The sequence below is a fragment of the Crassostrea angulata genome, chromosome 7 (genome assembly GCF_025612915.1).
Source record: "Crassostrea angulata isolate pt1a10 chromosome 7, ASM2561291v2, whole genome shotgun sequence".
Classification (NCBI taxonomy): Eukaryota; Metazoa; Mollusca; class Bivalvia; order Ostreida; family Ostreidae; genus Magallana; species Magallana angulata.
The window spans coordinates 32,306,288-32,333,603 of record NC_069117.1 but is presented as its reverse complement, the minus strand read 5'-3'; the positions used below and the strand labels follow the sequence as shown (position 1 = coordinate 32,333,603).

The following is a 27,316-nucleotide window of genomic DNA, read 5'->3' as shown; positions in this document are numbered from 1 at the left end:
AATGTTAATTCAAAAAAACAAACTTTCTTAAAAAATTTATTTACTGTTATGTAAATAGAATGAAAGATCTTAGATGTTCTGCTTTCTAATATATATTCAAACATCAATCAATTTGAAGAAATGGAATGGAAATAGGATAAAACAGAAATTATAAAGATTCACAGTAAAATCAAACCAAAATATAAAGTGACCCATAAATTTTCTAGCTGACAATATTGACTAAAACTGATACTAAGGAACCAACAGACCCAGAATAATGAAAGGTGAAAAAAATTCAAACAGAAAAAGAGAGGGAAGCTTACCGTATAGTCACGCTAATATATTTAACAACAGGAATTAAAATGCAAGCAATCATGCAAAAAAAATCATAGATAACATGCTTCTATTTTTTTCTGCCACAGAAATTTCGTTCTAAATATTACCATAACATTGGAAAAGAGTTTAAAAAAAATTCAAATCATATGTGAAATATATCATATCAATGGAAGTTGATTAAATTTAATGTAGAGAAAAAAGGTTCATCTTAATTACCTTGTATAGAGCTAATTTGATGCGGGGATGGATTTTGTTATATTCCTCAACCCCTTTAGACATTAGCTCCTTGACATCCTCAAATTTGAAGACAGGTTTGTACAGGTCGGTTTTGGCGTCCTCCTCCGAGATGTTGGAGCTGTGGCGGGTGTCAATCATCCCCGCGGTCACCACCCCACTGTCCTGCTCAATCAGGTTACTAAAATATGGTTGACGCACCTTCAGCATGTGGGTCACCTGTGAAAACAGAAACAACACATTATGACATACCTGTATTTAAAGTTTCAAATTGATATTATGCAGTTAAAACATTGACTTTTAAGAAAATTTAATGAAATATCCTTTTACAAACTGTAAAATTTTTGTTTCATTCCATGCAATGCACAACATCACTTTGTATATAAATGATACTTGTAGATATGCCACTAACTCTACAACTTAATAAAGCTTGGTAAACACAAAGCAAATGTAACAGGGGGTAAAAACTCTAGATTCAACCAAGGTTCAAACCCTCAGTCTCTGCCATGAATGCAACCGCTCTAAATGCTGAGCAACAAAGGGATGACAGTTCAGTTAAGTCATTTTTAAAATTGATATCAAGAGTTTGGCTCTGAACCTTGAATAAATAAATCCTGTTTATGGTACCTCTTCATCATTGGTGAATTCCTTCTTGACAGCGGTCACAAAGGCCTGTCTGTATCGACGAACGTCCACCTCGCTCACCATTCTGTGAGAGTACACCCACGTACACTCATGCTGCCATAGCAACATCAGATTCCTCTTGGAACAGCCAGGGCGGAGAGACAGGCACAGATTTCTGAAACACAAGTACAAAAATATCAATGGCATTTTCGATCAGTCATGTCAAATGATAAAAATCAGCATATTGATACAAAAAGATACTGTAGATTCCTAATGAAACAAGGAGAATTGATATCTGCATAATACTGCAAGAAACAAAAAAATATTACCAATGTTCAGTGCTTGCAATTTCATATTCTCTAATTATATACAAAACAGTGGAATCACAGAATTAAGTACTCGAGTAAAATAAGGTATCTACCGAATGAGGTAGAAATGAAGGGGACTTACTTGAATATGACCGAGAGGTCCCTCATTGTGAACATGTAGTGACACCTCTGGGAGGTGGTGAGGTACATGGACCTCACTCGGTCCTGTAACTCTACTGTCACCTTCACAATCAGGCTCAATAGGGACCTCATGGCCTCCTCCTGTTTCTTAATGATCACCAAGTTCTGTTAAAATAAGAAAAAGAATACAATTCAAAATGTTTAACTTAGATCTAATTTAAATACATCCAGAAACCCAATACAATAGTTGCTTTATTTAATCAGCAGAATATAGAAATATTTTTGACTGAATTTCAAAAACCAATTAGTCCCTATAGCTATTTTCTGTATGCAGATAATCAACAATCAGTAGTCAGATTAGTGAGGTTTTATTCTTTACATAATGCAGTAAAAAGTTACATGTACCTTTTCATCATGGAGATGATGACCAGCCTGTGTACTGGAGGTCTCAGGGGCAATGAAGTGTGTCTGCAGGAGGATGGAGAAGATGCTCTGCTGGTCCGCCAAGCTAAATAGGAGAAAAATAAGAATATACATGTATAAGGCTTAGATCTAAATTGGGTTTAGAATTGTTAAAAAAAAATTGAGGTAAATGCCAAGACATATTTAACCACTCATTATTTGGTTGCAACTTTGTAAAAAAAAAAAAAAAAAAAGACAAAAAGGAATTAAGGGCCAGTCACACTCCAAAAGAAATAAGAACCAAAACTTAACCTTTCTGCCATTATGATTAAAAATTTTGCTGAAAAAAACCTTGAAATTCTCTTACTCTGGGTAAGGCACTCCAAAGACAGCAAAGTGCCTCATGAACCTCTGGCTGAGTTTGGGGACGTTAGCGGTGGTGTTTGGATTGACCGTGGTGCAGTATGTGACACTGTTGACATAGCGCCACGCGTGTGTGTCCTGATTGTAGAAGCCACCATCATCAATGTGTTCTCTCACCAGCTCCACAGCCGTCTGCTGTCCTGACAGGTCAACCTAATGGGAGAAAAGTTGTGAATTCCAATGAAAGTAATGACCAAATAACATTTTTTTATGAAATAAAAGTTTTAATCTCAATGAATGAAACAGTTAAGTTTTCTTTTTTAAAAATTAAACAAAAACTACAATTAACTTTTATGTTTTTAAGAATCTTTTTTTTAGTTGAACTGACCTGGGATAGGTTGATGTCATCCACAAGACAGAGCAGACGTTTGTTGCCCTTGGGAACATAGGTCTGTCCATGTTTCCATTCCAGTCTCTCATCCAGTCTGTCATACAGGAGTCTGGCATTGGTAAACCTGACAAAATAAAACACAACTGTTAAGCATAGTGTAAAAAAGTAATAAAATAATCTCTGTTGTCATACAAATTAAGTCATATCCTTATTACAAATTTGAAAGCTAAAAGTTCTGACTATCAGTATAAGCATGCATTAAACATTGCTGACAAAGAAATTTGTAAATAACATGATAAAATAAACTTAAATAATCAATACATGTACCTTTAAGATATGATTTAATCAAATTTTGAAATATTTCAGAAATAGGTTTGCCATTATTTTCCATTGAGTTTTCAATGACCTTTACCTGTTGGCCTGTATGGTGAGGGACAGGACCTCGGCCACTTCTCCGGAGTAGGCTGTCCGGATCTTGTCATTAATGATGGCCGTCTTACCACAGCCATTTTCTCCGACCAACATCACAGATTTCCTGTAGTCTGTGAGTGTACTCAACAGGAAAGTCATTTGCTGTTAACACAAAACAAAATTGATTTGCATCATTGCATTCAACTGTTCACATTTTTTATTGTTGGCAAAAACAAAAGAGAAGAGAATTTTAAGTTATACAAAGACAAATATCAGTACATGTACATGTATTTCATTAATAAAAGATTTTTGGGGGTTACTTCTGTGAAACTCCATTTGTTGTTTATTTCATGTAACACATCATTGAAAAAATACTGTATGTTCATTATACCTCTGCTGGCACAGTGTGCACAAATGCCTCTGGGGGAATCCCCATGGCTGCACTGCTACTGTAGGAAGGCAGGATGTCGGCCCAGCGTACAAACTCGTGGGTTCCCTGGTCCACAGCATCAACTGACCCCACAGAGTAGTCAAATACCTGTTACACAAAACAGGATCAAAATTATTTCTTTGGATGGACATGTATTTTAATTCCCAGCATTAAACATGCATTACAAAAATCCTTTGTACTTCATTTAAATTAAAGTTTTATAATTGTCAAACATATTTTGAATATTCACTGAAATTATTTATTTATTGACAAAGTGGTATTGGTATTTTCACATCATTTTCAAAAAACAACTTCCTTCTTTGCAACAAGTCCCTGTAAGTAAAAAGCACTGTCACAAAGAGAAGCAGCTAAATCTTACAGTTCCCTCCTCGGGATAATCAATATGCTGCTCAAACTGCTCCTTCCACCAGTTACTGAACGACTCGCGACACTCTGCTTCCAGAGTTCCTCCGAAGGCCCAGACAGCAGCAAAGTTAAAGTATCGCTCCAGCTCAACATCACTCAGTTCTCGACATCTGGAGATCAGGGCCTTAAAGATGAAAGGTCATTATCAATTAATGCAAATTAGGGTACGGTAATATGTATCGTTTTTATGCCAGTGAGAATGGAACTTCATCAAATTCTCTACTTTTTTTTAATGATGCTTTAAAAGATAAACAATTCAATATAATTTTGCATGTGAAAATATAAACACAAGCAATAATTTTTATAATATTTTAGGAACTAAATCCTTGAAAAAAAATCATGCAAGGAAATCTAGAATGAGCACTTTCAAAAATGAAATTGCTGAATAACATGAAATAATAGTATAATTAATTTGGCATGAAAGATTGCTGATAGTCCGTTACAAAAAACATGAAAATACTTACATCCAGTAGAGTTGTAAACGTAGACACCATGTTTTCCACTGAGTGGTTGATGACCCTCTTGTAGCGGGGACATCCCTTGGTGTCGTTGTTTCCAAACATGTGTGGCTGGCAGCACTTTGAGAGATAGTCTATTGTCTTCTCAATGTAAATATCACAGAATCCAGTCATCAATTCCTTGTCTGCATCATCACACTTCTCCAGCCACTGCACCAGCATCATCTTCCAGCCCACATCCTGTGAGGTCATCATCAGGATTCCTACATTGGCCAACACGGCAGGGCTCATCTTCTCCACATTCTCCATCTGGAAGTAAAAAAACAAAAAACTTCATAGTCCAAAAAAAGTAATTTGAGTCCTGAATCATGACCTCTGCTAGAATGTTCAATTATTTTTTTTTAGATTCCAATACTAATTACCAATATTATATTAATAAACAAGCAAAAAAAACCCAACTTCATAGTCCAGTAATTTGAGTCTTAAATCATGATCTTGACCTAGTTCAAATAACTTTAAGTAAGGTTAATAACACAATCTCAGGTCATGAGTAACCTCTGTGTCAACCTTTGATGTTTTGTCTTTACAAAGGGATGAAAACAGATATGAAATTGGGATGGACAGCTGGACATGAAAATTAATATTTTCAAATACCCCCCTCCCCTTTTCCCTCCACCAGCAAATTTTTCTGGCATAAATTTATTTGATGATTTTACAATTATGACACTTATTAATGTCAGGAGCTTGCTCACCTCCCAGATGAATCGGACAGTCTCTGGAATAATGATCCTCTCGTTGTTGCCCAGAACCACTGCACCATCATTGTTCAGCACAGCACTGAGCAGCTCCATCTGACCTGGATCCACTTCCCCATCCAGCTGGATGACCTTCATTTTCTGGGTCGTCTGGAGGTCATAGTTGGTAGAAGCTGGCTGGATACAGAGTTTTCTTAGGAGAGATGTCAGTAATCCATCCTTCCATTCTCTGTCAAACAAATGAAAGCATGCATTTTTGTATGGGTTACAGGAGAAATAAAGAAAAGAAATAAAGAAAAAATATCTTGTAAGCAAAAAAAAAAACTTGGTATAAAAGTACATGTATGTGTGTCTCATTACCCATTCTTGGTGTGGAAGTATCCCATGAGCTCCTCAGACTCAACAGCCTTGGTGAATAATGTCTGGACAGCAATAGTTTTACCCCGCTCTCTCTCGGAAAATCCAAACGTTTTGATGCACTCGCTTTTTCCACATCCTGCTGGTCCAACCACAAATATCTGTAATAAAACATAGATAGGTTTCATAATCAAGCAATTTCTTTCTACATCTATGTACATGTGTAGGTAATAAAACAAAGATGATGCTTTGTATATCCTATTTTAAGAAGTTAATTTTTTCTCCTTTATTTAAACATTAAGGTTATAAACTGGATCTTGTAAATTGCATATCAAATACATAATATTAAGAGTACATACTGTTTGGTGAGCAGCATTCAGATTTGCCAGTTGTGCCACACGACCTTGGAAAGCAACTCCTGGCAAAAGGCCAAGGTCACCTGTTGCCACGGCAATGGCATCGTGCATGTCCTCCAACACTTGTCTCTGTCCGTCCACCATGAATCGACTGCCTGCCGCGTGAGCCAGGGGCACCACTGGGGTGTTCAAATTGATGGAGTCTGTACCAACCATAGAAGAAGATAATCAAAGGTTTATTATCAAGAATTTCTGATAATTTATCATATATTATGAGTATTCATGTAAACATTTGGTTAGGGAGTTAGTTTTACTTATCTGTAAATAAAATTGCTGAATAAAATCAGGACAATAAGCAGTAAAAGTACAAACATGAATCAGTGCTTGTCATTTTACTGATTGGTTGAACAAATTCACGAAATGGTGATTTCAAGCATGCAAACAACACATCAACCTAGCTTAGGAATGAAATAAATACAGTCACGTGTTTTCAAATTTTTCATGAAGCTATAAAAATGCATGTGCACATGAAAGTAGCATGCATATAACTATATTTGTATTCAGATGGTTGGTACATGTATATAAGCTTAACTGTGCTTTGTTTGCTGATGATAAAGACAAAAATTGAACTCATAACAACAAATACTTTAAAATTAATACCAATAACGTCCATCGAGTGACAACACAACAAAACACGAATATCCCGGTACCCAAATTATCACATAGAGCAAAATTTTCCAAGCACCATTGATAAAGTTAAAATTCACTGATATTGTTAAAACATTTACTTATATTTGAATGTATTGTGAATGAATTTGGTCGTTGGTGTATTCCGATTCAGTTCTAGGGCGAGAAAATTGGGGAGGAGACGATATGTTAATACATGTACCTATAACAACATTTATTTTCTACCATATATATATTCCATCATGCAGTGCGGTGATGTATACATACTTACCACAGAATTTGTTTGTATTGAGTGTTTGATATTGATAGAGAGAAATTAAACTATAATTACAAAATATCTATCATTCATATGTACGTACGATGTACAAAAATGTATATTTTTAATTCATAAAATGTCTGTTAATGAAATCAAATGCATGTCAGAATTGTATGATACTTTTTGGAACACTTTCAGGTCATAAATGTATGAACTTATCAATATAATGAATTGAAAATTGTGAATGGAAAGATATTGAGCTTACTAGATGGTCTATCACTTTGAATAGTAATGGATTTTTCATCTACATATGTCCATATAAGTTTTGGTATCCTGTGTTTTTTTTGGTTTTTGTTTTTTATTTTGGGGGGGGGGGTTGTTACCTATAATGCTTTATTCTCCATTTTTGTCAATATATGTATGTTTATATATGTAACAGAATAATAAGTGATATGGCATAACTATGATATCTAACGTGTACACACTACAGTTCTATTTGATCAAAAGACCATTGATACAGCATGCAAAATACATGTATGTGAATACTGCTACTTATATATATCCCAGTGACTTCAGACACTACAGCATCTTACTTAATAAACTGTTGATTAGTAATAATAGTAATTAGTAGTTTTTTTATGATATTTTTATTCAACGATATATTTTGTGGTGTATTTAGTGATAGATATCATTTAGTGAATACATAAGAACAATAAATTTAAAGTCAACGCCACCTGAAATCAAAACTTGTTCCCCTTCAAATTTTAAAGAAATAAAAAGAAGCAAATATGTATACAAGTTTTTGTTAATTAAAGAACTAATTATATTTCTAACCAGCTATGACAACAAATTACAACTATGCTAATATAACCTTACCTCTCCAATGGAATATGGGATCTAAGTTACATTTGTAAACAAAAAACTGAATTATACTACCAACAACACTTATGCTACTAGGAATTCACCAGAAAAGAGTAAGGCTTTTAAAATATTTTTTTTCTCAAGTCTATTAGAAAATAAGGTCAAATGTAAGAATTAAAATCAATGCACTCAATTAAAGGAGAAAATTTTTCAGCAAGATTAGACTTAAGTCACAAAAAACTATAAGCAAAACATTTTTTTTAAAAATATGATACTATAACAAGGCATATGAATATGTTTGGAAATCGGGTGTTGAATTTTGATCTAATAATTACTTGTATAACCAAAATAAAACATCAAAGAAAAAATATCATCCTACATAAACCACTCCATCTATTTTTTTCTACATAGACTGTTCTAATACCTTTACCTCAGAATAAAAAGAAAAACCAAGAAAACTGATTTATGGTTGTAAAAAAAAAAATAAACACATTTCTCACCTTTTAATGAGCGTGCGGAGTTATCACTCTTAGCTGTTCTCGCGCGGGAGCTGATTCTGGATTGGGGTGGTTTGGACAAGGGAGACCCCCCTCCGAACAGCAGGGGAAGGTCCACATGGGGCCAGATATCAGTGATCAGGGTGCAGAAGATGCTTGCATCTCTGCCTTGCATTCTGGGTAGGAAAGTGTCTCTTATGGCCATCACTAAGGACTTCTCTTCTGCCCGGAGTTTCATTTCTGAGGAAATGCCGTCTCCTTGAGGAGCAGTGGCAGCAGGTGCTTTGTCTTTCTTCACTGAAAGAAAATTCATCAATGTGCAAATTTTTGACATAGTTCTAACTGACTGGAGGTATCTTTTTATTGGACAGTAACAATGATTTAATTCTAATTTATTTTTCAGTAAGATGTTCAAAGATTTTCTCTTTCCCACCTTTCCCACTTTTCCAAAGAAAACAACATTCCAGTAATTGCATGGCTAAAGAATGAATTTAACTAAAGTTTCATTTAAATTCAAAACATCCAGCTGATAGTTGTTTAGAGTAAAAGTTTTAGAAAAGTGTTCTAAAATATTGAAATGTTTTACAAAATTGTTTAGATCAGGCCAAAAAAAATCTACAAGACCATTACAAACCAACAGCTTGTATAAACTGCTTATAGCTATCCCACCAAAAAGTAAAATGCTGTTCAAAAACACAACAAATATTTAATTCAGGTTTCTCTGACTTTCCTCCTTTGAGTGTTACCTTTCTCAGTCTCCTCCTCTTCATGTTTCTCTCCATCCTCCTGTAGGTCTTCTTCCTCCTTCTCCTCTTCTTCCTCCTCCTCTTTAATTGGGCTCATCTCTGCCATGTCCAGCACGTCGGACATGTTCTTCTCCAAGTAGGCGCCTGCTTCTGAGACCACCCCTTTCAAAGTCTTGATGCTCCAGCCGCCATTGCTTGTAGCTATGTCACAACCTGATAAAATTTGGAATAAAAAATTAAATGCTTTCACATCTTATGTAAGTACTGAAGAAAATATCACTTTGATACAATATTTAACTTAAATAAGTTTCCAATAGTTCATTGATTGAAGTTATTCATGTTATTAAAGGCAATATTTGTAAATTTTTTACCTTGAGTCATGTCTTCAGATATGAACTGAGTTGTGCCCAGGAGTTTACGGCACATTTCATAAACCATCATTGTCTTCTTGGCAAGTTCTCGTCCATGAATAAATCCTTTATTCAAAAATATTCAAGATCGAATTTTAATTAATTGTATTCAAAAGAGAGAGAAGAAAAGTATTTTATAAATTACTGTATCAAATTGTTTGTTTCTACAAAACCATGTGACAGTGTTTGTTACCTTGACTACACAGCATGACCTCCAGTGTAAGGTGAAGGTCAGGCTGTACTATGGTGACAGTTCTAAACTGGGTCATGATGTAGTCTGGGAGGGCAGCAGTGATTGATGGATACAGCAGAAGTTTGTCAGGGTTTCCTGGCTGAACCTAAGCAAATAAGAGAAAAAAGGATTTAGGTTCAAATTCTATAATGGAAAAACATTTTGAAAATCCATAAACTGAAGTCTGTAGATTTTTTCTAGTCAAAGAAATATTACATTGACTATAAAGTGATGTATGTTCTTATGATCCTGATGCCAGTTCTTCGGATATTTGGAATCTTGGAAACAATTTTGCCATACAATTTAAAATATACCAAATCAGGGCCTTTGTTTATAAATCTAATGAAACATGATCTACATCAAGACGTACACTGCTCTGCCTTTTCTAATGAATCTCATCAAACCCCCCCCCCCCCCCCAAAAAAAAATACTGTGATGCGGACAAAAGCTTGTGTAACCTTTTGGTCTGTACTTTGGTAAATGGTAACTAAACTGACCTTCAGTGCACTGTCTAGGAGGGCAAAGCATGCCCCGCTGGGGTTGAGCTGTATGTCATCAGACTGGAGATGAACCGCCACCTTCCCTGCCTTCAGGGCCTCCATTACAGCGGACATCAACTGAGCAAAGACGCTCAGAACGGCAGGGGCTAGGTGGTTGTAGTTGTCAAAACATACCCAGGATCCTGCAAAAGTATTACACAGAACATTGCAATAGTCAATTTACAAAGAATAATTTTTCACAGCATATATTAGATATTTCCTTTCTGATTAAATAATTATTTAGCAGATATCATATGAAAAGCAGGCAACAATATTGCCTCCCCCCCCCCCCCCCCCATGTCATCTGGTAATTTAAGATTAAGATTTCATGTTCATATAAAAGTATTTCTCTCTCTCTCTCTCTCTCTCTATCTCTTCATTGTGAGTACACCGACCAGTGGCAGCCATTCCTCTGAAGATGTCCTGAAGCTGTTCATAGTTCATGGTCTTGGTGCAGTTGAACCTGTACAGGGGATAGCCCAGGGATCTACTCAGTTCATGAACAAGTTCAAACTTTCCCGTGTCCTGTTCATATGGAGGGAGGAGAAAAAAGAAAGACTTGTTACAAAACTTTAACAAATCTACATGTACTGTACAAGGATGGAACTTACACTGATGTCATGATTTAACAATACATGTATTGGGTAATGAATATCATCATTTAATTGCTTTATATATACCACGAAAGGTTTCATATTCAAGAGTCTAGCTGACATATAGAACCAAGAACATTGAAGCTAAAAGGACAAAGCAATTACTAATTCTTTAGTCTAACGATGGTATATCTAATCTAAAATTTTAAAAGAATGAAACAAAGTTTTAATTATCAAAGCAATAGGTACTTTCAAGGCTTTCAAATTGACTAATATAGAGTTTTCATATTAAAAGAAAGGCAATTATTCTTCATTGCCAGTTGAGCTAATTAATGTATTTTCTGAAAATTAAAAAATATGAAGACACGTCTTTATTTACTTTATATTTTTAGAGTGTATATGAAGACAAAAATAAAACATGAATCTTATATATCACAAAGAATATGATACAATAATAGTATCTAAAAAGCATGCAGTCGGTAAATCAAAGCAGGGGGATTAACACATCTTTTTCTAATCCAAAGAACCCCAGCGGGTTAACAGAGATGCTGAAAGGGGAATTTCATCTTATTTTATAAAGACTCTAGGAAAGAAAGATAGCATATCAGTCAATGTTATTGATACTTTTTATAAAGGCAGGAGTAGTTATATAACCTGAACAAAATTTTTTAAAACACAACTTGGCAAACAGGGGTCTGAGAATTTTTCATTTTTCTGTTTTGAGAGAGGGCATTTGATAAAGACACAATGTGTGTATCCATCGACGAAAATCTATGAGTGGCCTTGCTCGTTTTTCATAAATACCGGTAAAAGCTTTATTTACACAGGTTTTAAAAGATGTTTGACTCTATATGACATCCTTTACACTATTATGTCATATGAATTGAACTGAAAAGCATGCATGCTTCATGAAATCATAATTTGAAAAAAAAAGAAAAAAAACTTGTGTTCAGTGAATTGTTCAACTCTGTGAAAATGTATGGTGCACAATTAAACAAAAATGAAACAAAAGCATTCAGTTCAATAAAACAAACTCTCAGATCTTTAATTACTGGTTGGTCTGATTATGAGTTGTATGCAAGCTCCTTTGGTTTCAATCTATAGGTATAAATTAAGCTTAGAAGGAGGAAGGATCTGATAGTTTCAGAGGTTAAAAAATGATTTTTTAAAAACTGAAATTTGATGAAAAAAAAAAGAACTAGTTACCTCAGGCTGCAAAATTATTGGTGATAAAAAAAGCAAATGGTTACAATCAAATACATGTATATCAAATGGTATCCATGGTTTGATTAAAAAGAAGCATCATTTTCTTGGAAGCCATTTTGAATAATAATATGCTTGGCGATGTAAGCATACATGTATATGTGTATACAATGCTTGCTGAGAACATCCAAGGAGACATTATTACTTAAGCTTTAAATTTATCCATTACTTTGCAAAGCAGAATCATAAGTATAATATATTTTGCATAAGGCCATTCAGCTGTAAATTAAGGCTTATGAATATGCAGCAGCATAAAAATTTTGTTTGAATCTGGTTTAATTAATATGCTTGGCAATGGATGTGAAATTTTACAAAACACAAACAAAATAAAATGATAAAATTGCTAAAGCTATTTCTGTTTTTCTTTTATGCCAAGCAATTCTTCAGTATTATGAATGAACTGAAGAAATATTACAGCCACAACATGCAACTGCCTGCATACATACAGCATATTGTTTGAAATTGCAATACATGTAATTATTTCAAATGGTACAAGGATTGAAATCTACCGGTAATAACTTTAACTAAGTTATTCATATGTCTTTTTTCATAAATACAATACTACTCATGCATTCCTACATTTAAATATGCACATTAATCATGCAAGTACTTTTTCAATGTACTTTAAGCGTGTTCTAAGTTTTACTTCATAGTACTCACTAATATAAAAATTTGTCATGCAAAGTTACAAAGTTACAATATGTAGTCAAATCTACTAGTTATATAATCTAAATGAAATCTCTCCTCTATCTATATTAAAATAACCTGCTATTTACAGTACATTTCTTGAATTACATTAATATTCATTTAATTTTGCTATCATATAAATGTCCAAAATGAAAGATTCCCTTACCATGGCCCCTACACACATGCCCCCCATGTGTGCCCTGATGGACTGGCACAAGGCCACGAACACTCGCTCGGTGAGCGGTGTGATCACCTCACGATTGCTGGAACCAATGTACTCATAGCCATAGTCAAACTCTGCATCTAGACACTGTAATTGTCAAAAAATAAAAACATTACTTGAAACTCAAAAAGAAAGAGAAAAGTTGACATTCATATATATGTACATATCAAACATTATGAAAGGTTGTGCCCTTTAGAGAGTTTCATAAATGATCGAAACACTATTCCCCTGGTGACAAAAGTTACATACCTATAGCAGTTGATAACTGACCTTCATTAATGACTTTGGATTTACAATAAAATTGACCTCTAACCCTTACTAATCAGTTGGCCCAATAGGAGTTCTCTTAACTTGTATTCTTCACAAATATGATTACTGGCGTGCGACCAGTTCTCGCCGAGTACCATTTCTTGCCAGTACATTGTGACGTCATTTTATCAACACATAAAACTATAGACGAAAAATGACGTCACAATGTACTGGCGAGAAATGGTACTTGGCGAGAACTGGTCGCAAGCCTGTAGAGCTAATACAATAAACAAAAAAACAACAATATCCATCCAGTAAATCTGTGATCATAAAACTCAGGAAAAAAAAATTACCCCCCACCCTTCTTATCAACCCTTCCTAGTCTTCTCACACTGTGACCTCAAACTCTTTCTCTCACCTTGACAGTGACCCCTTTAGTGTCCTTGTTATAGTAATATCTGAGCTGGGCGTTCCACTGGAATGTACTGAAGGCGTCGTTGTTCTCCGCCTCAATCATTCTCTCCATGAAATCTCGCAGGTGAGCCATCAAGGCCAGCAAGGAGGTCAGTTTCTGGATCTGACTCGGGAACAGCATGAGTTTGAGCTCCGAGTTATCGATCGGCTCTTCCATCTTAGCTGCTTCGACTTCCTGGGTGGTTTTGATTGTGGGTAGTGGCATATTGAGAATGTTCATTGTATCAATAGGTTCCATTGTCTGAGGTTCAACCAATGCTGTAGAAAATGACAATTTATCTCTCAAAGTATGATTTCATTTATATCAATGAATTATAATTTCAAAATCTATTCCAGGAGCCCCTGGTATTAAAGTAAAATTTTGAACAAGCAACCAGTAAATTAACGTGAATGCTACGATTTTCTTTTAAATTAAAGTATGATCGCTAGCTCCAATACATACTTCAATTTGAAGAAATTGTTGTTGTGTCAAGTAGAAATAAAACCTTAAATTAGATTTCTGAACAATCTAGAATACTGTGGTTTCATGAATATTGTGGGCATCAATTTTTGTGGATTCAGTAAAGTTAACTGTTTGAGATACATTAATTTCTGGACAATGGTTTTAACAATAAATCGTTATTTTTCTAAAAATCTATGAGCATTAATTGGATTTCATGGATTGACTCAACAACAAAATCTACCAAAATATTGATGCTTGAGGAATATTGTGGCAATCATAGAATACACAATACATGTAATACAATTCAGACCAGATGATAAAGAAATTAATATTGGTTTTTCTATAGCTAAAAATAAGGAAAAAAAGGAGTGACTGGTAATAAAAAGGAATAAATATTGATCTTATTTGTCTCCTGTTCTCGAAAGGCAATCATGCTTTTTTTTTTTTATCAGATTCATAATCAGAACATCTAATTACCATAGTTAACATACAAAAATAAAGAAAAAAATCATTAGCATATAAAATACACCAACAGGATAAAATCTTGTAGTCAAACTTCATTCTGGGTTTTTATTACTTATATCTTTATTCCGAACAATTACGAAAGTCTACTCTACATAAATAATGGATCTTTCAATTGTTTTTTTTTTTGTATATTTGACCTTGATGATATCTTTGAGAACTCAGGAGACAATCAAGAGACATAATATTTCTATATGATATACAAGTATATAGGTACATAGTTCAGAAGCATGTGAAAATTACTTGAAGAATACAAGTCAGAATACTTCTAGGTTAGCAATTCATGTGCAACATAAATTTAGTAAGAATTTCTTTATATTTGTAGGTATAATGTTTTAATAGTTTCCGTGGGAAGTAGAATATTAGTAATTATGACAATTTCATTCAAGCCCTGGACTAAACAAAATGTAATTTCATGCAGTTTAATATAAATTGGGTGTTCTAAGAGTATCGAGTATGGAGGGAAATGGTTGCAAAATGCACACTGCATCAACAATATATGAAACTCATGATTTAAAATCATCTACAGGTGATCACTCAGGTAAACTCAGGTGTGAATGTTACCTTTCTGGTCGGGTTTGTCAGTTTTGGCTGGAAGTGAAAGAGCGTTTTTCAAGAAAGTTGATTATGAATAAGATTTCAGTGACCAAAATCATTTCTATTAAAACAAAGCAAGTTTATTCAGTGATTAATTCAGGGAAACAAATAATTGAATCAAATAATTGATTCATTCAGACCTTGCAAAGAATAATTAATTTGAAAAAAAGTACTTCATGATTTAGATTAGTACATAATAGTATTGTTCACTGAATCATTTTTTAATTTAACTTCAGAAGGGGAAGGTTCATATCAACTTTAACAAAATTGTTTCAAAGAGTCTTCTTGTACAATGAAAATTTTCCAAATGTAAACTTGTATGGAACTAACTTTCAACAATGATCAAATGAACATGAAAATATGTTAGCTTACAGATCTCTCTCTCTCTCTCTCTCTCTCTCTCTCTCTCGATCTCTCTCTCTCTCTCTCCCCAGTATAATAGCATAACAGATAGGGAAGGAGCATTAAGCAATTAATTATTCAAGCATGAAATTTGCAGGAAAGGTTGGCTCTGGAACTCTACAACAGTTAATGGACAACAACAATGAACAGGAGGGGGATAGATATCTAAGATACATACAGCGCTGAGTGTTTTCACCGCCGGTCCCAGTAGCTAAAAGAAGTTACAGTCACAAGTAACAATCTCTCATTCAGTGATAATAATAAGAAATTTGAAACAACATTTTGGAAGTTGACACTTCATTGTAATTTTTTTCTAATTTGGCATACATAAAGTCTGATGTCTTAATCTATAATCAAAGTTGAAAGGTGAAAAATAGCAGAATTTCACCTTCAACAGTACAAGTGTTATAACTTATTAACTCTTTTACAACATGAGCTGGTTATATTCATTTTGACATCATGTTAATTAACATCACATAAAGAAGTTAGCGACAAATAGCAAATAACCTTTGGTAATGACACAGTATTGAGAGAGTATTAATAATGACTCACAGTCCTGGTGGTCCTGCAGGGACCCTTCCTCCTCTGGGATGGGGGATCGCCCCGACTCTAGCCCCACATCAAACATGGAGCCCTTCCTGGACTGCCCCATGGATGCCCCACCGTAGCTACTCCTGGCCCCGGCAACTGAGGCTGACTCTGAGAATTCTTCTTTTTCCTCACCCAGACGGTTGGACTTCACTGCAGAAAAATGATAGAATTATTAACGTTTTATATTTTAATTACTTTGAATAAATATTTCCTCTCTCTCCCTAACTATAATTATATGTACTATGCTTTAACCAAACAATGACACAATAAAAATGATAGATCAGAACTATAAAGCATTTTTTTTCAGTGGACGTGGAACAGTTATTAAGAAATATACCTGTACTTTTATCGCACAAATATCAACACTGAATGCTCTTACGTTCACTTTCTGTTTTTTCCTTCCTGCCCTTAGCCTCTTTGTCACCCTCCAAGCCTTTGAGTAATATGACTGTGGCCTTAATACTGGAGTTAATCTTATCCAGACAGTTCTGTAAATTAAAGATAAAGTCATATTATCCCATCCTTATATTCAAGCAATCTTAGTACATGTATACCTTTAAGAGCAATTTATCAAAACTTAAATAGACATTTTTTAGCTTTTCCTCGTTTTCATTGTATAAATTTCCAACCTTGAGACTGTCCCTGTTCCCAGAATCCAGTGCAGCCAGACTCTCGGTGATCTGTTCAGTCATCTGCACTTGAGTGGCCAGGTAGACAACCTCCGCTACATGATCCAGGGTCCAGGATTTCTGGGGGTCTCTCTCTGGGTCGCTTAGCAGTTGCTCGGCAACAGATGATGCACGACTAGCGGTGGGTTCTTTTTCCTTTTCCCGTTCCTTCTTCTGCCTGCTGCTGGCTCTACTTCCTGTTTTGTCTCCTACAAATGTGAAATTTAAAATTTATTTCTATGAAAATTTTTCTTTGATAGTTACACAGAGCAAAAACAAACACCTCATTGGGAATTGATACAAATAAGCATTAAGTAGCTGCATCATATATGATTTAAATATTTCTTTTGCCCTTTTCATTTTATGAGCAAGGTGATGCATTTGACACCATCATTACCATTTGACTGACAGGATGATCATAAGTTCACCACATCATTATTATTATCATCATTTTTTATTTGACCATTTCACCATTATCACTAAAAAATGTGCAGACTATTTCCCCAACTAGACAAAATTCTCCACTCCACCAACCTTTATTCTGTTTGCTGAGGGAGCTTGAGGCCCGGACAGGCACAGAGACTTTCCGGGAGCCAGCACTCCTGATTGTCCTTCTCTTGGGTCTAGGTTTCTCATAACCCAGGGCAGTGGCCATTTGGAATTGTAGGGAGCCCTTCAGACTGCTCACAAAGGAGGAAAGCCATGTTTCTATTTGTCCCTCACATGCTACAGGCTGGAAAATAGGTGCACAAAGTATAAACAAGTAACCATGCAGCTGTCTGAAGGAGATTTTTACAAGAGATGTACATGTAGTTATCAATCAATTTTAGAGTAAGGCATTACATATATCATATTATGAGAGCATTAACACAACTGGACATCAAACTTACAATCATATTATTTTTCTTCTTCAATTTTGTTAACATATTATATATGAGGTGTGGAAATGGATTTTACAACCAGTAAGTGTAGATTTGATTTAGCACAATACATGTATATCTATCTTTATACAAATATGTATGAAATTTGTGAACAAATGTAATTGATTTAGCGAACCAATGCTAAATAGAATACACATCCAACTGTATTCATTCCTTTACAGAGCATTTAAAAAGAATGACTTCATTTCCTCTGTTATTCATCATGCAGCAGAACATGTACTTACTTGGTTGAACTCCAGCCTCTCGCCCAGACAGCTGGTGACGCCGGTGATGAGGAATTTATACCTCTCCTCCTCTTCCACCTCCTCAAACACGATGCTGCCTACATTCTCAAACAGCTTGTTGATGTACAGGTTCACTTGGTTCAGGTCATATCCTGTGTGTGTCAGAAATTTTGTATTACTATAAGACCTTGATGCAATAGGTATTTTATTTCAGTTTCTATGCTAAATGAGCAACTGTCTTTAATGCCAGCTTGATATACTTTTAAAGCATTGAATATCAAAATCATTCATGTTACTCCAACTACATGTGCAATATGCTTTTATATTTTACAATCATTTTAAATTATAAACCATACAACTCTTATTCATATGTTTAAAGCTGATAACAAACACACCCGGCACTTTTTCCCATTGGAAATAAATGTTTCAAATTACCACTATTGTAAGCTAGCTAGCTGACATAGATGATTACTATAAACACAAGTTTACCATTGCAGACAATATGCAGGACATCCTCCATAGACAGGAAGTAGAATCGTGGGAAGATCTGTCGCCGACGTTCCAGGTGATGGAGAAGATTTCTGCGACAGGTCTCCAAACCGTGCTTCATGTGCTCCACGATGGACAGGATATCTGGAAAATCACAACACATAAGATTAGATATCTTGAATTGTATGCAAAAGGGTATCCTTTGCAAGTTGATATGTTAACCAAGTGTTTAATTTTTCTCAAGCCTTTAAGTCTCAATGTATCTTTTTTTTAATTTAATTTTGCAAAAGTAATTTTTTAGCATATTCAAAAGTTTTATATGGTACACAATAACAAAAAAGTTTATTGATTTTTTTTTCAGTATATCTTTATATGCAATTTTCAAAAGAAAATTTAATAAAATCTACTTCATACAAAACAATTAAAAAATAATGAATAATTGGCTTAAAATCAAGAATTCTTGGTCCATAGAGAGAGATTCAATGAGGACCACAAAACCTGACTTACTCTTGCGTGTACACCTCTGCAGTACATTAGGGTTTTTCTCTGTGGCCCTCATGAGGAGTCTGAAGTCCTTGTTGAGGACAGCAAACCTGTTGGCATCATGGGAGAGCGAGGTCCTCACATCAGTGCTAGAATACACCTACAAGTCAACAAGAGGATTCATTAGTTAATAAACAAGATCAAATTAAAAAAAATGAAAGATTACAAGTCTTTGAAATTGTCACATTTGTATACTATATATTAAAAGTTATGAAAATTAAAAAAAACATTTACAACAGTTCAGTGTTTGAAATATTCTAAGACTCAACATGCATGTACAAGTCACGAGGAAATTTGTTTCAATCTTTTTGCTATCACTGTAACATTATTTCTCAAAACATTTTTGGTCATTCCCTTGAAATTTCCAAAATTGAATTAACCTTCTCTAGTTCAACATAATACAATTCAACAAATTGTAAGTTAGCTTCAGAGTCTGAAATATTTCAAGACTAAAAACTCAGTTTTGAGGAAAATTTTCCAATCCCATGGGTATCACTGTGACCTTCTCAAAGACTGTCAAGGTCATTTCCTTGAAATTTCCAAAATTGAACTGACCTCCTCCAGCTCAATCCAGAGTTCCTGGACATCCAGCCAAGTTCTGAGGACAGCCTCAATGGTTTGCAGACGCTTCTGCCACTTGACAACGTCATCCATAAAGCTGCCTGCCAGACTGTTGCTATGCATCGCTTGAAGAGACACCTGGTGGGCTTCCAGTTCACCAAATATCGGGTCAGTCATGGTAAGGAGCATTATTTGTCCAGTGTCCTGAGAATATTATACCAGACAGATTTGAAATGTTTTGAAATAAAGATAACATTTGTTTTTCAAAGATTACAGTAATTCAGAAAATTATCTCATGAATTTTTTGAGTCAATCATTTAGACTTATTACAAACTGTAAAATTAAAAACAAAGAAAATATAATTATGTAAAATAATAATAGATATGTTTAAAATATATTTGTTGTTTCTTAATCATACTTTAATATGTATCTGAAAATAATTTGACCCATTCTTTCTTACTTATGGTTTTTGAAAGTGATTAAAATATTGAGGTGTTTCCATAAAATATTATCTTGATTTTAACTTTTTTTCAGTGGTGATATACATTGACGATCTTGATAGGAAATCCTGATTTCACTCTAAATTAATTGAGTTCTGAAGGAGGGTGCATATATTGATAGGAGTAAATTCGATCCCATTGTTAAGAGGACACCATTATGACACCACACTAAACACAGGGTGAATTTGATCAATACGTGGAAAACTCCAGTACACCAACGTGTTAGTCATTTCTACTGTTAAAGGGAAAGATCTTTGGTCTATGGTAAATAGTAATTATTTGAGGAGTATGGCACTGAATCGAATTGCCATATGAATAAATTTCACTGACATTAAAGACTAACTATATTTCACTGCAGCCTATGAAAGAACTTTGTAAGTTAAATCGATTGTTTGATTTAACAGTCTTCTTGATACTAGTTTGTTTACTGTATACAATTTTTAATTAATTTGACAATTAAAGCTAGCCAGTCATGCATTACAACAATAAATGAAGCTTTAATTCACTCAGGCACACAAAACAACATGCATGGATTTACCAAATGTTGAAATTAACTTAAGAATTCACAAGATTTACAGTTAAAAGAAGGTAAACCAAAACTTCTCAATTATAAAGATTAAATTATTGATACCGGTAATCAATCAAATCTTAAAATACTGATTTTGGATGTTATATTACTGAAAATTGAGGAATATAAAAGAATATTATGATTCTTAATAGTACATGTTCCTATAAAATATCACTTTTTTATCAAACTTGTTTCATTTGAAACGTCTTTGTATTTCAATTGATTTCATTTTTCACTTCATTAATTCAAATCCAAAATTTAAAATCTTCTTATTTCTAACCTTTCAAAGCTATTAATTAAGGGAATGGGGAGATATAAGTAGAAAAAAACTCCAGCACACCATGCCAGGAAATACTAACGTTTTCGATTACCTCACCAAGGTTAAGCAGCGAAGCAGGCAGTGATGCGATACTGCTTCGCTTGTTTTTACTGTGTGAACTCTGGTTGGAGATTCGACTTCCTGTCCGGGCCTGGCTACGACTGGCGCCCGGGGGTTGTCCATGCTGCTGAGAGTGGTCACTTTCACTATGTTGATCCTTAAAAAGTTAAAATAAAAATTAAAAATTTTTTTTTACGTGAGTAAGCAAAGAATAAGAATAACGAGGTGAAGATAAAATGGGAGAAAATTTTTTTCCTTTTGTCGGGAACCTTAATCAGGTTATTGACGGGGACCATCGTAGGTGGAGTCTTTTGTTAAACAGCCTTATGCCTCCTTTGGGGCATGGAAAAAATTAAGTATGCATACAGTATCTAATTATAATTCTCTGCAAAAAGCAGTTTAAAGATAATTGTATGAAATATTGAGAGAAAAAACATAAACTTACTGGATTTGTTGGAGTCACATCTATCTCGGTCCTGATCCTGGTGTGAGGCCTTAGCTCAAAGATTTTGCTGAGCCAGACCTCGTCGTAGGTCTTCAGACTCTGTTCTATTGACAGATCTTTCACAGCCCTCTGTACCTGGGCTCTGACATCATCCACATGTTCTAAAAATAAATAGTTCAGTGATCAAACCATTTCAAACACAATTATACTCCACAAGAGCTACATTTCCTCTAAGCTTGACTGAAGTCCATACTAATTTCGCAATGCCTTGCTGACATTAATCACGAATAGAACATTTATCATTTTATTCATATTTTTAGTCATGATATGGGAGGTTAGAATACGAATGTATAAAACGAGATAGAGCACTGAACATGGACCAGAGGACTTACTCTGCAGTCCCAGCCCCAGGAGTTCTCCGAGGGTCATCCTCTTCAGTGAATCAGAGTCAATGTTGATCCCCCCTTTGGTGACCTGAACCAGTTTTTTCCAGTGTCTGGTTCTCATGGCGGGGTTACTGAGGTCATCAATCAGAGGAAGACACGCCTGGACAAAAAGAAATGTTTTAAACATTTAAATTAGTATTCCACTTAGATAAAAAAATCAAAGTTCAAAGTATGAAACTCTATCTTGCTGTGAATATAAAATCATAATCAAATAACTAACTGATTATGCATCCAACTTTTGAAAGATATTTGGATATTCACATCCAATTTCTCAAAACAAACAAACTTGTATATTGACACAGCTCTAAGAAAGACCCTTGAAATATTATATTAATGCTTCAATAAAAACAAATTTATAAGGAAATAAGGCCTGCCCCCCCCCCCCCATAAATATCAAAATATTAAAACCTTCCCTCTCTTCATCCACAATTTTTCATCTCTCCAACCATATTCCTACCTGAATTGTGCTGATGGACTCATGCAGCCCCATGTACACGTCCCAGGTGAAGATGTCCTCCGGCAGGCCCCTCACAATGTCTAGCTGTTTGTTGGTCTCTTCCTTCAAGAACTTGGTGTTCATCTTCTGCCAGCGGTGTCGCTTCCACTCCGACTGCTGCTCGTCGATTACTCGCACAGTCTCCCACACCTGTTTCAGGTTGTTCAGCTCATGTCTACACCTGTGAAAAGATTAATGAAAGGCTTACAATTTTTAAAAGTCTTTAACAATATCGTAAGAAAGAAATAGCATTTTTTACTCTAAATACACTGCACATAACTTATCCTCCTACCTAATAAAAAGCTCAAAATTTCTTTACACAAAAATGCCATATCATTGGTAGATCATAAATTTTATGGAAAATGTAATACAACATGTAAACATTTATTAAAACAACTTACTGAGGCAATATTTCAAAGTTGACCACCGACGCCTCAAGGAGTCCCTGCAGCTCTATCAGGTCCTGTGCCTCGTTCTCCAGAACTGTCAGTCTCTTGGAGAATCCATCAATTATAACCCAGGCATCAGAAATGTTACAGTCTCTGTTATACACATCAGAATTCTCCAGCTCCTTGGCAAGGGACATAACTCTCTCTCCAAAGGCCTCCAAATCCTGTTCAAAGCAAGAGAAAGCCATCATAGAAAAATGACCTCACAGGAAAATGTACCTACATTTTAATATGAGTAAACATCACTTATGAATAATTCAACAAGAAAAGAATTATCTAATGTTTTTTCATCATCATACCTGAGTGATGCGCACTGACTCCTCCTGGATTCTGGGCCCCAGCCTTTGCTTGGCCAGGGACACTTTGGTTTTCAGGTTGTTCCATCGCCCTGGGGCAGCACTGAACAGACCTTGGGTCTTCTCTGGTAGTTTCTGGCCATATTTCTTCAACAGCAACACAGTCCTGTGCATAGCTGTGAACTTGCCATCCATTTCTAGCTGCTGTGCTGATACCTAGGATAAGGAAAGTTTCAATTAACAATGGAAAGAATTCTAATAATTTGGATTTCTGAATGATCATGAAATTCAGAAAAGATGCAAACATTGATATTTTATTTGATTCAATTTAATCAATGCAGATTCTAAAATTGGAAACTTGATAAATAAAGAAATCCTTTTCCCTCCTTACATTACTCCTTCCCCTCCTTCAACTACTCCATTTTTGTTAAGATACTAAGAGGAGTCCTGTTTTTACCTCATTGAACAATCTCATCATCTTCATAAAAGAGGCTGTGTCTCTCTCCTCCCCAGTAATGCCCTCAATCTCTGGCTCAATCCGCTTCAGGAACATGTCATGCTTCTCTAACATGTCTGTCACCTGTTCAAATTAAAGTAACATATCAAGCACTGTTTTCTGATTCAAGCCCTAAACCTTTGCGCAATTGATCGTATTCACTACTTATGAAATGATTTAGCTCTTTTTGGAATCATTGCTAGTTTTGTGCCTTTCCTTCTTTTACTCCCTCCATCTCTCATCAAAAATTAACTGCACTTATTAACAGAAATACATTGTAAAGTAAACATTAACTTATAAAAAAATAACCTAGTACCTGATCTGAGAGATATTTGGTGTATGTCCACATCCATTTGGCAGCATATGTTGTAAGGACCTGTTTGATTGGCTGAAGGTCCACACGCAGCCAGCCAACATTATGGAAGTCCTCCAAGCTCTGAATTTCATCTCTGGCAGTCTACAAGATGTTGCAAGTCCAAAAATTAGTTTTTGATCATTTCATAAATAAGTATTGACAACGTTTAAACATACATGTAGAAACATAAGAACGCAATTTGACTTATCAAACATACCCTGTAAATTTCAATTTCTGCATCAAACTCATCCAAACTTGGAATATTGGATGACACTTCCTCTTGTTGGTTTTTGGGTGTGAGGAATGTTCTCTCCGCAGTTCCCAGTAATCCTGCTGAATTCAAACTGCTGGTGGATGAAGCTCTGCAAACAAACAACATGTAGAGACTAAGTAACATAACTGGTGATGATGTCATCTGATATACTAGTAGTCACCTCTAAAGGGGGATAACCATGTCTTAACCCTTAATAGATAACAAGTTAAATTGATTTGCTTTCCATTATACAATAGATTAGGAGGAAAAGTAATAGCAAGAGTTTGGTGAACTGAAGCTCTACTGACCTTGAATCTGTCCTTGACCTTTCAGTGGCCTGCTGACGGACCATTCCTGCAAATGTTCTGTTGGGGCTCCTGAGGGGATTAGGTGAAAGCTTCCCTCGCAGAAACTCCTCAAATGTCAGATTCACGTCTTGCAACCACAGGAATGCATAGTCTCCAAAGATTTCAATCAGTTTCTAAAATCAGACGGGAAAAATTAGTTAATTCATTACAGATAGGAAAAGCATTCCATACACTTTGTTCATAATGCCAGCACAAACTACCAATTATTAATACAGAAATTATCATTATTTAAAGCACAAAGCAAGTAACCTGCTTTATATAGATACATGTATTATCATCATGATAATTAACTATATAATCATGATAATTGAAGTAAATTCACTCGCTCTATGATTTAGCCTATGTATGCTATGTGTAGATTAGAAGGTCCATCACAATTAATGGCAAAATTATCAAGAGTTATGAGATTCAAATAATACCCACTATAAATTTAAATACATTCAGCTGTCTAATTAGGCATCGATGGTGAATTTAAATGACAAATGATCAGATTTGTATGATAAGAAAATACCTACTTCAAATTCCTTTCACATTGAAAGCTTAAAACCCATAATATACAATCAGGGATATATATACACACTAACGTTTTAAAGTCAATCTCTGGTACAATACCATGCTGACCACCCCTTGGAGCTGCCTGTTGGATTGAACCAACTAGCAATTAAATCCCCCCAAATGTATATAACCAATATACAGACTAAGCACCCATCAAGGCTCACAACTAAACATCCTAATTTGTGAATTACAAAGATGTTCTTCTGTGTGTATATACACAGCACAGTCCATTCAATTGTACAAATTCTCTATACCATGATAGTCAATGCACTGAATGAATGGAATTTATAAACACCCATCATTAACCATCATTGATTCATAAAATCACTTGGTGTAATTATACATCATTGGGCATTTTCTTTAAAGTTCACTTATTTCTAAATGTTGTTTCAGATAATATGGACAATTTAGAAATTAAAAAAAAGCATGACACACAAAATCATCAAAATATACCTTGCATTCCTCTCCATTTTCATAAACCATTTTATTGATGTCCAACAGAAGCTGTTTCACCTCATCATCTGCTGATATGTAGTCTTGGTAGGTGCCCTAGAAAAAGTAAAAACAACAGGTTCTTACTTGAGTAAGTTCTCTACCAGACAGTTTAAAATTGCGACGGATAACTGACTATAATCAGTAGCAGTGCTGGGAGGCTGTCAGAAATTGTGTGAACCCTTACAGAGACAAATATACTGTGGTTAACAATAAATTGATTAATACTACATTGATTATAAGCCAGTTTTTGAGCCAGTCATATTTTAATTCAATGTTTTTTCCTCTCTTTTATTTTCTCCATAATAACCACATATATTATACGCAAAATGAAAAAATACTATGATGTAATAAAATATATTCACTTTTGGTCCTAGCATTTTGACGAGTTTTCCCCTGGCTAGGAAGCTGTCCAGCCATTGATGAACCAGTTCCTGTACGGAGATCACTGAGGTGTGGGTGTCCAGGGGTGGTCGGAACGCCACTCGGTTGTCTATCAGCTCCAGTCGGATGGTCAGGATTGGCATAACCAGGTCATCCTGTAAAAAGAGGAACTCACATCATGTGTCATTCTGCCTGAAACCAATGTTCCATGCAAATCTTTTTTATAAAGTATATGCTGCTCAGTGTTGGAGATATTGGGAGGGGTTATTTGTTGTTGTTGCTGTTACTGAATACTAATGAATAAAACTCCCTCTTCATCAGACACTTTCTTCTCTGTTCTTTCTCTCTTCTCCCTACAATGCCGAATATGCTCTCTCTCTCTCTCTCTCTCTCTCTCTCAAATATTTGAACATCTGAAGTTGATTATCCCCCTCCTTTATTAAGAAGACTCTTACCTCAGCAGACATGTTGGCCTGCACCAGGTTGTTCAGCATTGACTTCAGACTGGTCAGTGTAGCTTGCTTCAAGCCGTCCAAAACGATGGCGTCCACATAGTCAATGTAATCCTGCCAGGCAGGAGAGGCCTGGCTTATTTGTACAGCCTGAAAATAAAACCGAAGCAATCCAAAAATTATATATCTTTTTGTAACTCAAAAATTAAATGAGACAGGCTGGTAATTGATTTTTTTTCTAGATCTGAAAAGGGGAATAACTCCAGTTTTACTTAACAATCAAGAGTTTGAGTTACTCCCCTTTTTAATGTGACATTAGAATTAATCTGGCAGCATCAGACCTGATGTGTAGATGCCTGAGAAACCTTAGTTAGTTTATAATAAATTTCATTGAATAATTTACCTCAAATGATGTGTCCACAAGCTGATGGATCTTATGGCCAGAAGGGATGACTACATTCTCCAAGTCATCTTCTAAATGCCTAAAATACACAGACTCCATGTATAAAGTGACTGTTCAATGCAAATTTGCACAAGATAAGACTACATAGATATTTTTAATCATTGAAACATGAATATAGTCTTTAACAAATTAAAGCAAAATCAAAGAAATGAAATGCACAAAAATGTTATACAATTGTTATGTAAAAGATTTATAAAGAAAGACAGAGTGTTTGCATGATTCCTTCTTAGAGAACATTATCTGGGTAATAT

The 27,316-nt window shown here is 35.0% G+C and overlaps 1 protein-coding gene across 1 annotated transcript in view; it reads right to left on the bottom strand.

Moving 5' to 3' along the window:
- The window catches only part of LOC128156893 (uncharacterized), a 62,982-nt gene that overhangs the window by 24,757 nt on the left and 10,909 nt on the right, over window positions 1–27,316 (bottom strand). The window contains exons 17-63 of the mRNA XM_052819220.1: window positions 27,006–27,084; window positions 26,606–26,752; window positions 26,132–26,305; window positions 25,728–25,823; window positions 24,660–24,832; window positions 24,316–24,460; window positions 24,060–24,200; window positions 23,705–23,827; window positions 23,251–23,463; window positions 22,904–23,115; window positions 22,464–22,683; window positions 21,953–22,106; window positions 21,561–21,721; window positions 21,096–21,272; window positions 19,663–19,872; window positions 19,072–19,207; window positions 18,565–18,708; window positions 18,076–18,227; window positions 17,445–17,643; window positions 16,872–17,119; window positions 16,622–16,730; window positions 16,204–16,392; window positions 15,830–15,862; window positions 15,217–15,243; window positions 13,633–13,946; window positions 12,909–13,052; window positions 10,595–10,724; window positions 10,158–10,342; window positions 9,622–9,766; window positions 9,390–9,494; window positions 9,019–9,231; window positions 8,276–8,569; window positions 7,791–7,811; window positions 5,975–6,174; window positions 5,619–5,776; window positions 5,256–5,487; window positions 4,510–4,812; window positions 3,999–4,169; window positions 3,581–3,727; window positions 3,191–3,351; window positions 2,776–2,902; window positions 2,392–2,600; window positions 2,028–2,130; window positions 1,624–1,787; window positions 1,177–1,348; window positions 532–768; window positions 303–314 (exon numbers count right to left, since the gene is read on the bottom strand). Of these exons, the coding sequence (XP_052675180.1) occupies window positions 303–314; window positions 532–768; window positions 1,177–1,348; window positions 1,624–1,787; window positions 2,028–2,130; window positions 2,392–2,600; window positions 2,776–2,902; window positions 3,191–3,351; window positions 3,581–3,727; window positions 3,999–4,169; window positions 4,510–4,812; window positions 5,256–5,487; window positions 5,619–5,776; window positions 5,975–6,174; window positions 7,791–7,811; window positions 8,276–8,569; window positions 9,019–9,231; window positions 9,390–9,494; window positions 9,622–9,766; window positions 10,158–10,342; window positions 10,595–10,724; window positions 12,909–13,052; window positions 13,633–13,946; window positions 15,217–15,243; window positions 15,830–15,862; window positions 16,204–16,392; window positions 16,622–16,730; window positions 16,872–17,119; window positions 17,445–17,643; window positions 18,076–18,227; window positions 18,565–18,708; window positions 19,072–19,207; window positions 19,663–19,872; window positions 21,096–21,272; window positions 21,561–21,721; window positions 21,953–22,106; window positions 22,464–22,683; window positions 22,904–23,115; window positions 23,251–23,463; window positions 23,705–23,827; window positions 24,060–24,200; window positions 24,316–24,460; window positions 24,660–24,832; window positions 25,728–25,823; window positions 26,132–26,305; window positions 26,606–26,752; window positions 27,006–27,084 (7,609 nt within the window). The remainder of the gene's footprint in view (window positions 1–302; window positions 315–531; window positions 769–1,176; window positions 1,349–1,623; window positions 1,788–2,027; window positions 2,131–2,391; window positions 2,601–2,775; window positions 2,903–3,190; window positions 3,352–3,580; window positions 3,728–3,998; window positions 4,170–4,509; window positions 4,813–5,255; window positions 5,488–5,618; window positions 5,777–5,974; window positions 6,175–7,790; window positions 7,812–8,275; window positions 8,570–9,018; window positions 9,232–9,389; window positions 9,495–9,621; window positions 9,767–10,157; window positions 10,343–10,594; window positions 10,725–12,908; window positions 13,053–13,632; window positions 13,947–15,216; window positions 15,244–15,829; window positions 15,863–16,203; window positions 16,393–16,621; window positions 16,731–16,871; window positions 17,120–17,444; window positions 17,644–18,075; window positions 18,228–18,564; window positions 18,709–19,071; window positions 19,208–19,662; window positions 19,873–21,095; window positions 21,273–21,560; window positions 21,722–21,952; window positions 22,107–22,463; window positions 22,684–22,903; window positions 23,116–23,250; window positions 23,464–23,704; window positions 23,828–24,059; window positions 24,201–24,315; window positions 24,461–24,659; window positions 24,833–25,727; window positions 25,824–26,131; window positions 26,306–26,605; window positions 26,753–27,005; window positions 27,085–27,316) is intronic.